Consider the following 13,316-nt stretch of genomic DNA (forward strand, 5'->3'; position numbering starts at 1 on the left):
TCAGGGACTTTATTTTGACCATAAAAAAGATAAAATTAATCGATTTTAAGCAGTAAAAGGAAAAATAATGATACATTTATGAATTTTGGCTAAAAACACTATTTGCATTGGATTTGTACACAAATTCATGTTTTTTAGTAATTTGGGGTCTGCATGCACTTACAAAATGTTGCGTAATTTCGAAACCGCGTACCCGGGGGTCACAATTTTTATCTCAAAAGTTGCGCGAGACTTGAAAATAAAAAGTCAGCGAGCGACGCGGTCAAAAAAATTTCGCACGGCAGATTTATCGCTAAAAATGTCGAGGGGGGGGCTGAATCAGCCCCCCCCCCCTATCTTTTTAGGGTTAAGCAAAGATGATTTCTGTTTTTGGCACAAAGAGGCCCATATTCACAAAGGTTGTTTTAATTGTTCAATGTAACCAAACCATGGACTATGTTGATTTCTTGTATCACATATCCCCCCCCCTCCCCTCTTAATAGCAACTGAATTAGCTTGTGAAGATAAACCTTATCTTTGTATTCTTCCATGTTTGATCAGTTTTATATATACTTGTGTTTTGGAAGCAGTACCTCTTTCATGTTATTGAGTACAGGTAGTACTTCATGCAAATGAGATGTTTATGTATTAAAGAAAGATTTACTTGATATCAATGTAATTGAATGAATTAGTTTGCTGTTTATTGTGGAGATTCATATTTTCACTTTCCATGAAATCTATTAAATTCGATGGATGATAAGATATAATTTGTAGATCTTTTATATGAATAGTGTAAATGTAGGGGTGTTGTGGTATAGTAATTGTGACTCTTGTCTGTCAATCTGAGGGACATGGGTTCAAAACCCAGCCATGGCGTGTTTTCCTTCAGCAAGAAATTCACCCACATTGTGCTGCACCCAACCCAGGTGAGGTGAATGGGTACCAGGCAGGATTAATTCCTTGAAATCCACCGAGTGCTGGAAGGCTGCTCAGTTGAGCTACAGCTGGGGTGATAATAAAAATAACATCGTGCCTCGGAATAGGCTATTTCTAGATAGATGGCACAATATAAATGCCTATTATTATATTTTATGATTTTATGGTAAATATTGTAAAATAACCCATTAGTAGAATTTGTTTGGTTGCAGGCAGCCAGACAATAGTTATACGCTTTACTACATGTATTAGAAGAGACAAACAATTCATGATTGAGATGATGCTGTTGATCTTCTCGTTTTCTTTGTTTTGCCATATATTTATAAATGTTCATATTTTCTACAGTACAGTATATATGAATTGTCTTTTAGTGAGAAGTGGCATAGTCAACACATCACTAGTCTGCAGGCACAGACCCTTTCGCGGTTCGCATAGTGCATAATGCTGAGTCTGAAGTAGTGAGACTATATCCACTATATATTGTGACTGGCTCTATGCTATTTGACACAGAGGCCCGAATTCACAAAGGTGGTTTTGAAAACCCATGGTTGAGTCCGTGGTTTATGCAGATTTCCTGTATAAATTACGCTTAATTTAGAGTGGACTCATGAATAAAATAGCGTACCTAACCATGGTAACAGGCGTCAATTTGGCGCACTGTGACAAAAGCGCGTATCAGAATTGGTCATTTTTTGTACACCCGCCAGATACGCACTAAATTAAGCGTAATTTATACATGAAATCTGCATAAACCAATTACTCAACCGTGGGTTTTCAAAACCACCTTTGTGAATTCGGGCCAGAGAGGTTGGAGTCTAGTCTTGACTTTAGACATGGTTTTGGTGAATGTGTCAAATTTGAGTCTGTGCTTGGAGACTATAACATCAGAGCAATAAATTGGTGTTTAGGAGACATGATCAGATCGGACCGGTAGACCATTGTATGTTAATTGTTCATCCAATCATATCTTTGATTGGGGTAGGGCTAATTTTCACAAAGATGTAACTCTGACTTCATTGATTTTACTCTCCCATTGAATATGTCAGTTATCCAAATCATATTTCTGCAAAATACTGTGTGTGTTACATATATTACCATTGACTATGGTATAATTGATAAATTATTTATTGAATTCAATTGAATTCAGATGTCAGAATTTGCCAGAAATGTTTTTATTTATGCAGCATCAAATTGATTATTTTGATTGGATGATATTGAATGTTTGTTCTGCTTGTTCGTGACTATTACAAGTGTTTGCTTTTCTAAATAATAATACAAGAAAGAAACAATCATTATGTTGTATACAGACTGATATTTATTGTAATGTTTTGGCTTATCTCATTAAGCCTGTTGCTAGCTAGGCTTGGATACTTTTTGTGCCCTTTTTAATTAATATTTCCCTATTATGTACTGTTATATAAAAGTAGGTCCTTTTGAAAAGCGGCCTGGGGAGTGTTTCACAAAGATTTAAGTATGACTTAGAGTCACACTTAAATGCCTGGTGGGTGTTTCATAAAGCTGTTCGTAAGTTAAGAGTGACTTTAAGAACGACTGGTGATCCCTTCTTTTGTGGTAAATGATATATTCATTGGCGATGGTTTAGCATGTAAGAAAGGATCATCAGTCGTTCTTAAAGTCACTCTTAACTTACGAACAGCTTTATGAAACAGCCACCTGGTTAGGTGCAGTATAAAAGGCATGACCACATTGGTCATATTACGCCAATAGGATGTGTACTTCTGTGCAAGATTGTGCGTTGCATATCATGTACGCGTAAACGTTTAAATCTTTGTGGAACACCCCCCCCCCAGCCCTAAAAGTATTCAAACTTGAGGCTTGCTTGATCCACAGATAGACTGCTGATCTGTATGAAGGTCATTGAAATAGACTTACTGATAGAAGAGACAATTTAAAGGGGAATCCAGCCTTGGCCATAAAATGTTATGTTGGGAAGGAGAAAAATAAATTAAACAGAATGGTGAAAGTTTGAAAGAAATCAGACAAGCAATGAGAAAGTTATAGCTGCTTTAAAATTGAGATCACTAATACTATGTAGATTTCAAATTGGCAACTATGTAAGTAAATTATGACAAGGGGCAAGGACAACTTTCCCATAGGCCATGTACTTTATCATCAGGGATTTGTGGTTTTCTCCTAAGTACCCATTCCCCTGGGGCAGTAATCTAAATATAACCCAGGTAGTATATTGTAGTATGTCCTCATGAAAGAAAAATATAATTTGAAATAAAACTTTTGGGAAAAATGACATTTTAGCCATAATATGTATTGGAGTACATGGAAGAGTAGTCCTTGCCTTACATCACTATGACATCCCATATGCGGCCAATTTGAAGTCTCCATGGGTATAGTGATTACCAATATTTACAACTTTTAAAAATTCATAACTTTCTTGTTGTTTGTCCAGTATTGTTCAAACTTTCACCTATCAACTTGTCTGATTTTTCTTTTCCTTATAAAAACAAGTTTTTATTTGGGTTGGATTCTCCTTTAAATGAAACATGACAGGAAAGTTATTTATGCATGATATCACAAATCTTGGTTAAATTGCCATAATTTCGACATTGGAGTAAAATGCTACCCATTTTTCTAAAATCTTTCATTATCACTAAATTCTGAAAACCCATTTAAAACTTTTTAAAAATTTGATATTACTGCTTCATGAAAGTCAAATGCCACTCATTTTTCTAAAACCTTTATTATCACAAAATAATGAAAACCCAATAAAAACCTAATAAAGAAAAAAAAATCATTCTATTTATGTGATATTCCTGATTCAGAAATTAAACTTGTTTCAAAGGTTTTGTTCTATATTAATTGTAAGTGCTTGAGACCGGAATGATAGCTTTTTTTTTTGAGGGGGGGGGTGGTATTTGAGTTTGAGTTTATTTATTTACTTAACAACAATATCAATAACGATAACAATGTGTTAACATCACAGCACAAACGTAACTATTCTAGTATACAGATGCAATTGCTAACATTATAAAGTATAAAATGAGAATACAAACGATAAATCTGAATACATAAAATGTGACATGCATTTATAAACCTAAAACAAATGTTTTAACAATTTTTAAGATCCTAGTCACAGTTTCCAATATTGATGATTGAACAAAAAGATACGTATATGGTTGAATGTTGTTAAGAAGGAACCAGAAGGTAGCACAAGTCGAGACTGATTCCTTCAAATCTTTGATATTTTACATAAAAGAAATACGTGTGAACAGTGAATAATGCTATAAATGTTGTTTGAAAAATCACCATGTTATATAAAACATATAATTAGAATTAGAGATTTATATAGAATACTCTTTATTCTATTGAAATATTTCCTATTCTCTTGTCAGAATTAAATTAGAGGGTTGGTTGTATTTATGTAATATTAGCTGATCTTGATTTTGTATTGAGATGGGCATTCATTCAAGCCATTGTTAACCATCCTTCGATTTTTAGATTTAAAATGATTTCTTAACATAAACATTCAAGTTGTTTAAGATCATGGATATGAAAGTCATTTCAATGTCATAATTGTAGGAAATAGAGTAGAAAAAAGGTCAATGTTCATTTAAATGAGTCCAGTCTTGTTTTACAAATTAATGAATTTCACTTTGCTTAGCTGAAAAAAAAGTATGCCAATCTAAGCTAGGCTTCTGCCGGATCGAGACAGGAGATATGGGACACCATTTCTTTAATGGGAAAGAATCCTTGAAACTTTTTGAATAGTTTGTCAAGATAGCGAAGGCATAAGTATTTGGTGATACTCTATCATTGTGCTATTTTGGGTAATTAAATTTGAGGTTACATGGCCAGGGGGCCAGGACACCCATTATAGAAACTAAATGGAAAAGCATGGGGAGAAATTAATGTGTCCCATTCTGAACTTTTCCCATTTGCACTGGCCAATAAAAAAATAAATAAAACTAAAAATGGCCACTACGGCTAACCTAGCTGTGACTTGAATGTGCTCAGGAATGAAAAAAAGGAAAGCTTTTGGGAACTTTGCTTGTGACTCTAATCCGGCTCTAATGCTAAATTTAATAACAAAGTCATACCCCCCCTCCCTCGCTCCTCGCAGCAATAAAACTAGAGCCAGCGAACTGAGCCACGTACGTACAGGCACCTCATCCTCATCGGTAACCGCGGAGGCCGTGCCCGGCCGGGTGCCACGGGCACCGGCGGGGCGGCCGGCACGATCACGCAGCGCAGCGCCCGGTGGATTGCACCCGAAACAGCACGTTGGTACCTGTTCAGCGACGACGTCCTCGCTCACGGATTCCGGGTCGGGTTAGTTAACTCAATTCCGGATGATTTCATTATTATGGCGCCCATCAAAGGGAACACTGGGGGATTCATAAGGAATTTCTGTTTCGGATTATTCTTTGGATGCTGTATAACTTACGCCACAGTGAAATATTCACGCTCAAACGTGCTTCGAACTTCGACTATTATTGCTTCGGATCCCCTCCGTAAAGACTCGCTGCTGCAGCCCGACGGGCACGTCGTCGTGGACGAAGGCAACAGAGTTCTGGAAAGCGAACTGAAACATTTTGAAGACTCTCATCACCATGAATTTGTGGGTAAGATATGCATGTTCATGGTGGGAAATATGCAACATTTTATTCCTTAAGTTCTGGTTAGGTGATCATCTCGAAGTCGAATGCAGCTTCGCTGCTTTAGCTTTGCAGCCAGAGAAATTAAAACTTTTAATTTAAAATTTAAGTAAAATTCTGTTAACTTTTTTTTAGTTTGGATGAGCTTTAATATTTTTAGATCAAAACATTTTCTGTCTTTCTGAATCCGATTTTTCTTAGATAGCTGGCAGCAGTCTGTTTCGAGGAGTTTTTAAACATTTTTATTTGTTTTTCTTATTTCTTCTCGTACACAGACGGCTCGCTATTGTGCAGCCACCATCAGGGGGGTTAACAATGCAAAATCCCCCGACGCGGGGCGACGGGGCTCAGCTCATCGATATTTGTCTGACTTTATGTAATAAAAACATATGAAAAGATCTACCAAAATAAAGATTATCATTCTGTTTTAGCCTGAAATGCACCAAAACAGGGAAAAATAAACTTCAAAGGGGGAAAAACAGTGACTTAATTACTTCGGCTGTCGCGCAACTTAACTTGCCCTGTTTAGCTGTTTTATTCCAACAAAGCCATTGAGTCCCCTGTACAGATCATGCTAGCAAGTAGAAGTAGAACTTCGGAGTTCGGTCTCTGTATTTGGTGAGTGGAGCCATCGGAGTTCAGCGGAACAACCAACAGAACAGAGACCGAAGCTTTTGGTCTAATTTTTCTCAGTGAGCACTCAATTTGCTTTAAGTTTCATCAACTGAAAGCTGCACTGGCATCTTGGGATTGGAGTTTCAGTTGAGAGTAAACTGATTGATTGCACAGTTATCGCTCAAATGTTGTTTTGATCATACTCTGCTCGACCTTCATAATGAAATATCATTATTCTGAATAAGAAATCAGAAATGGAGAGATAAGAGAGTCTAGATCCTAAGATCTACATGTAGCTCTAGAGCTAGCCTGTATAGGGATCTTGATCTATCTATTTTGGCATTGGTTTTTTTACATCATCAACATTGTTTGAAAAGTTCTATAGATCTGGTCATACACTGTATTTTTTTTTCGCTTCAAAAATATTAAGTTTGAACTGAAGTTAAGAGATTTATGTTCATGCCAACATGCAGTTGTGCAAATTCATGTTCAGATTTTGATATTATGATGGGGGGACCTAAAGCTATGCACTTTGTTTTCAAACGATTAAAGCTATGCCAATTTTAACATTTGAACAAATTATCTTTCACTAAATTGTGGTAAATATGGTAAAGATCATTAACCAGGAAGAAAAACATCACAAAACTCACAAATACGAAAATCCTGCCGTGTTTTCCGAGCAACTCTTAATTTCGCCGTCGGGCGTATAAGGGGTCCTTAGAGCCACATGTACGCACTCAAATTTATCATGCAAAAATATATTGTTTCCTGTGCCTCAATTTCTAAAATATGTTCATATTATTGTAGGAAAATTTGAAATTAAATTGAATGTAACTCCAAAATTTCAAACAGTTTCCAGTTTTCTCTGCATTTAGAGATTCACTGCAGCCTCTGTATAAAAAATTGAATAGGAATCTTTCGTCACTCTGCAGTCACAGTTCCACACAGAGAGTGCGCATTTCCATTGAAAACTGCATGCATGATGAGGGGTGCGTAGCTACAGGACCCCATACCATGATACAAATAGAATTATTACGGTAATTGAGTAGAAAATTGCTGTCAATTTTGTCTTCTTACGCAAATAACAATGGTATTGTGCTTAACCATTCTTATCCGCAGGTCAGGATGCCATTGCACAAGTCCTTTATGAGAAGGTTCGTATTCTTTGCTGGGTCATGACAGGACCTCAAAACATTGATACAAAGGCTGTTCATATCCATGCCACTTGGGGAAAGCGGTGCAATAAGGTCATTTTCATCTCCTCCGAACCATCGGACAAAGTCCCCATCGTGAAGGTAGCGACTCAAGAAGGGCGGGATTTCCTGTGGCAGAAAACTAGAGGAGCTTTCCAGTACCTCTACGACAATCTGCTTAACGATTATGAGTGGTTCCTGAAGGCAGATGACGACACATTTGTCATCGTTGAGAACCTGCGCTACTTCTTGTTGAAGTACAGCCCAGATACGTCCATTTACTTCGGTCACAAGTTCAAGCCCTATGTGAGGCAGGGTTACATGAGTGGAGGTGGTGGATACGTGACCAGTAGACAAGGTGTGAAGAATCTGGTAGAGATTGCCTTTAAGGATCCTAAGAAATGTTGGAGTATGGACCACAGGGGTGGAGCGGAAGACGTTGAGATTGGCAAGTGTCTTGAAAACGCTGGTGTGGTTGCTGGGGATTCTAGAGATGCCTTGCAAAGAAATCGTTTCCATCCGTTCCAACCGGAAGCACATCTCAATCCCAATGGCCTTCCTGAGAACTTCTGGTACTGGAATTACATCTATTATCCACGAAATGAGGTAGGTGACTTTCACCAGTTGTAATTGGAGAATACAAACCTCTTTCTTATAAATTGTCATGTCGTACATTGTGATCTATCCAAAGCATTTTCTCATGTTTTCTTAGACCATGCACTATCTCTAATACCCTGTATTTTCTGTTGTTCCCTTTCTCATGTCATGGGGCTGTGGGCCAAATTTTTCTGCCTAACCCCGGCTATCAAATTCTTGCTTGTCTTGCAAAAAATTTAATTCAAGACTAGTAGTCAATGAGCCTTATCTCAGAAAGGCCAATAGAAGTAGAACTGCTATTTTGCAGGGCCAAATATTCCCTCTACTATAGGTTTGGGTTAGCCCACTTTACATAAAAGCTTTGAGAAAAAAAGGGGGCGAAGGACAAGTGATTTTATTTATGACCAGTTCAAAATACCGATATGTTTTTGTGCATTTCAAGTTTGTTTACACCCCTTGAATAATTGTGCTCTTTCATTTTGAGACCAAGTAACATTGCATGAAAAACATATCCAGTGGGCATTTTATAAAGTTACATGTATCATGGACCCATTACAACTGGACATTCAATGAATCGCCTCCTTTGGACCGAAGACCGTCACCGTTAATCCTTTTATAAACAGTGCGCTGGCAACCGACTCTCATCAAGCCGGTCGTAAATCATGCTGTCACTGATGGACAGTGGAAATCAATTGTGCGCTGCTCCTACACATTGCGATGTTGTCTGTTCACTTGATCAAAAGCAACAGACAGCAGCGAACGTTAGCACTATGAAAATGATCGCAGAAACAAGAAAACAGGCATGCATAAACATATTTTTTATGTACATTGCTAACAACCGCTCACAAAAAGTTTGTCAGTTGTCACCATGCAAAAGATTTTGAGAATCAATGCAAATTGCACGAAAGATTCACAACTAAAAAAATGGGAAACCATTGTGCTAGTACATGTCAGCGTACTTCAGATTTTCTCTCATAGATTTACTAGTGTTATTTGGGGTTGCTGTTTCAAATAGTTTCAAAGTTCTGCTGCTTGATTTGGATAGGAAGAGGTGACTGTATTTCTACATTTTGTAATTTGTTTTTATAGATTGTTTCATTGCGTTTTCTTCTCTGCAGGGATATGAAGGATGCTGCTCAGATTACTCGGTAACATTCCACTACATCCCACCCGCTGCGTTGTACAACCTGGAATATCTTGTGTACCATCTGCGCCCCTTTGGTGTGGGAACGTTCCCGTGTCCAGTAGATGTACCGAAGGAGATCCTCCAAGAGGCACGTTCAAGGCAACTATCGCAGCATCAAGGAGAGCAATTGCAGCATCAAGAACAACCACCTGAGGATCAGGAAGAGAAGAATGTGGAGCAAGGAAAACAGTTGGGTCAAGAGAAGCAGGAGGAAGCGGGACAGGAGGAGAGAGAGACTCAGCTGAAACAAGGAAAGGAATCAAATGAGCAAATGGTTCCCGAAAAACCTAAAGAAACGGAAGCGAAAGAATCAGAACCAAAGAAAGTAGAAACAGAACAGAATCCTGATGAGACAGGCCAAAATAAAGAAGACACCATTCAAAACCAAGTGAACAAAAATGGAACTGATGATAAAAAGGTTCCTGTTAGATGATCAAGGGCTGTTGAATTAGAGTGTGTATTATGAATTATAAATTCTAAGCAAGTCTTAATCAAAGAATATTTATTTTATTGCAATATTTTCCTCAAAACATATGATCTTTTTGAGAGAGTTTATCATGCTAGAAGATGAAGCGCAATAATTAAGGTCAACAAAATATTTGTTTAATTGGATAAAGCCTATTAGAATGTAGTTTTTTTTTGCATGAAAATGCCTATTTTCTTGCAAAATTTGTAGCATGGTGTTTACCAACGATGGTAAAGTTATTGTTGATGTTTTAAATGTTATACTTGTTGGCATTCATTCGAACGGTTGTATCAGTCAATTTTGATTTTAAAAAATAATTGATTTTAAGATATTAAGTCCTATTTTATTCCTATATGAATTTTAGGCAGCAATGTATTTTTGTTTCTGAAATATGACTGGATTTTCATAGTAATGTCATACAAATTGTTGATAAAATGCGCAAATCCCATTGAAAACCTGTACTGTAGCAAAGCAAACAACAGCTGCGCGCTCTTAATATGCAAATGCGCAGTCAGCCAAATGTGTGATACAATGGTTCAGATGACCGCTGACAATGTATGCAACAAAATATGTTTTGGGGCTTGATTTTTACAGGTGAGTGATGCACTAATAATTCTTCATAATGTGTCCTTTGGTTTAAAAGATACACTGGGTGATTTTGTGTTGGTGTTGGAATTTGGATTGCTTCCCCTAGCCCCAAAAGCTATTCTATTCAGATCACATTATTGACATCTCAAAATATGGTGAGTGGCTTTTCGGGACCATCTTCCCTTTTGATAATATTTGGTGTTATACTCGTGTAAAAATTGACCTAACACCAACACCAATTGGTCAGCACTGAACTTGAAATCACCCATTGTCATATGAAAGGAGTATGCCACTTTGAAGATGATTATATCTGAAATAGGGTAAAATTCAACCAGCAAAAGTTGAAATCTAATCAAAATTTGATAAAAAATTAAAGTTAAATCTTTAAAGTTTAGTGATACAGTATTTTGAGGAAATAATAATTATATGTCCATTTATATGGTGCAGTTACTATTTGCATATACTCAACTGCGCTTTGATACTGTTAAATGCATGGCGTCCTGAATTCGCAGTACCGTAAAGTGAGCTGATGATGTTAATGCCAGATTCCTTTTCCTTATTGAATTACGTAAAAGTATCTAATATTTCATACGTGCGTAGGTGTGTGAAACATGTCTCCAATATACAGTTCCAGCAGTGGTAATCTAACTCATTACTGCGATTATGCATCAAATCAGTTGTCATTCCCGTTTTTACATTTTATGGAGAAAAAAGGGCATGAATGTAATATCTTATAATAAGAATAAGGAAAAGACATCATCAGCTCGCCCTTTGCATTTTTATAGCGACGTACATAAAACGAAAATGATGCAAAACTTTGAAATTTTCATAATTTTGTTGTTTTGATGGTATTTTCAGTGTTTTATTTGTCAGGTTTTATATAACACTCACAGCAGATTTCACACTTTTTTTTCATCTGGGGTATATCTAGTTTAGAGAACCCCGTTTTGCCTTTAATTTCATATCCTCCATGATGAAAAATGATTTTACTACATCTTGGTTCTTCCCTTGTCTTGCTAATGACTGATTCAAAACTAAAAAGTTTGAACGATATATTTTCAATTGGTCTAATGCCAATTCGTCCAATTACCAACTTGTCTACTATCATTTGGTCTACAATCAGTTTGTCCACTCTCCACATGGTCTCATTGTCATTTCGTCCACTCACCAATTTGTCTAATAACCAGTTCGTCCATTAGCCATTTGGTCTAATTGGACTTAGTGTTAATAGGGCAAAATGAATGCAAATAAAGTGGATATAAGACCAACTAGATATAAGACGAAATGGTCATAGACGAACCGGTGATTAGACGAAGTGAGGATTGGACTAGATGGTTATTGGACCAAATGCTTGTTAGACGAAATGTTGATGAACGGAATAGAATTAGACTAAATGGAGGTAGACCACGTGATCAGTGGACAAGTTGGCAATAGACAAATTGGCAATTTATCATTTGTTTGGGCGTGTTGAGGTTTTACCCCTACCAAATCTGCAATTCAGCTTTAAAATGTGTACGAACCAGCAGCCTCATTAGCCCAATCCTCCAGTCCTCATCTTCTCAAATCTGACCATGTTTATTACCTATTTCAAGGCAACATTCTGTTAAAGATAACTGTCAGTTGTAGTAACAATCTCAAAATGACATTTTACAGAATCCAATATGACCATGACCACCCAAGTGTCTATTTGTATAAATAAAAAATAGGTGCCAAAGGATTCTGGAAGAAACTGTAATTGCTGAGAAATAAGCAAATTAAGCGTGGATTAGCGCACTTCCGGCAGGTTTTTATTCCAGAATAATAATATACACTGTCCCATGTGTGCCTATCTGTGTTGGTGATCTTCAGTTTGATCGTTTTTAGCTTAGATTTTATGATTTCACAAAGTTCAATTTATGAATTAAACTGCACCATATCTAGATCCATGATGATATAGTAATACTTAACCTTGATGTTAGAGACTTTCTCATGAAATCAATGTTATACTGCAACTACTTTCATTTAGCTTGAAGTGTAGTCTTGTCCAATTGAATGATAACATACTAATTCTATACTACCATATTCTGATCGCAATGATATATTACAAGTAGCAGAACAGGCACTTTTCCTCTTAAACCCATACCAGTCCTTAAACAATTAAAATATGGCCTATTAATTCAACCTCTGTATTTCTGATAATTATCTCAAAAATTCTTGATTGGTACATTTTGGCCCGAATTCACAAAGGTGGTTTTTAAAACCATCGGTTGAACCCATGGTTTATGCAGATTTCCTGTATAAATTACGCTTATTTACCGCATGTAGTTAAAAAAAATGTCCAATGCTGATGCGCGCTTTTGTCACAGTGCGCCAAATTTTATTCATGAGTCCACTGTTTGAAGAATGGTCTCATTAATTCAAAATAGCGTACTTAACCATGGCAAAATGCGATAATTTGGCCACTGTGACAAAATTCTGCATCAGCATTGGACATTTTTTTATCTATATGCGGTAAATAAGCGTAATTTATACAGAAAATCTGCATAAACCATGGGTTGAACTGATGGTTTAAAAAAAAACCACCTTTGTGAATTTGGGCCTATAAGACTAGCTATTTTTTACACATAGTCAATTAGAGACAACACACGGTGTTTGCTATTTGTCTTCCCCTTTAAATAAATCGTTTTTGCATTCATTGTAGGAAACAAGGAGTGGGGAACATCTGGCATTGTTTTTTGCCTCAGTGCTTTTTAAATATTGATTCCCAACTCAGTCAATAGTCATGTTTGAGCAAGTATCTGAATTAGAGTAAGGTACGTACTGAACACGTTTAAGTCACCAGACTATATACACATGTATGTGTACCCAGGGGGGAAGCCAGGATTTTCCAAAAGAGGAGCACATTTTCCCTGATGAAAATTTGACAAGCAAAAAAAAAGGTTTTCACTTAATATCAAAGGTCATTTCAGAAAATTTGACAAGCAAAAAAAAAAGGTTTTCACTTAATATCAAAGGTCATTTCAGAAAATTTGACAAGCAAAAAAAAAATGTTATCAGGTTCTCACTTTCAAAGTGGGGGGGGGGGGGCAAACTTGGGTAAAATCTGTGTTTTTACATAATAAATTTTGATTATGGCTCTCAAAATG

At 36.7% G+C, this 13,316-nt stretch overlaps 1 protein-coding gene and 1 long non-coding RNA gene across 2 annotated transcripts; one reads left to right on the forward strand and one right to left on the reverse strand.

The window, feature by feature from the left end:
* The first annotated feature begins 5,178 nt into the window (after positions 1-5,178).
* LOC121426276 (glycoprotein-N-acetylgalactosamine 3-beta-galactosyltransferase 1-like) lies at positions 5,179-11,004 on the forward strand. The gene is made up of 3 exons (XM_041622516.1): positions 5,179-5,513; positions 7,281-7,960; positions 9,070-11,004. The coding sequence occupies exons 1-3, from the start codon at positions 5,255-5,257 to the stop codon at positions 9,568-9,570; spliced, it is 1,440 nt and encodes a 479-aa protein (XP_041478450.1). The 5' UTR covers positions 5,179-5,254; the 3' UTR covers positions 9,571-11,004.
* A 258-nt stretch (positions 11,005-11,262) lies between these two features.
* LOC121426277 lies at positions 11,263-13,089 on the reverse strand. The gene is made up of 2 exons (XR_005971585.1): positions 12,754-13,089; positions 11,263-12,352 (listed from the first exon to the last, which is right to left on the reverse strand). It is a non-coding gene; the product is annotated as an uncharacterized LOC121426277 (long non-coding RNA).
* Between the last annotated feature and the right edge of the window lie 227 nt (positions 13,090-13,316).

This window comes from Lytechinus variegatus, chromosome 13, assembly GCF_018143015.1.
Source record: "Lytechinus variegatus isolate NC3 chromosome 13, Lvar_3.0, whole genome shotgun sequence".
NCBI lineage: Eukaryota > Metazoa > Echinodermata > Echinoidea > Temnopleuroida > Toxopneustidae > Lytechinus > Lytechinus variegatus.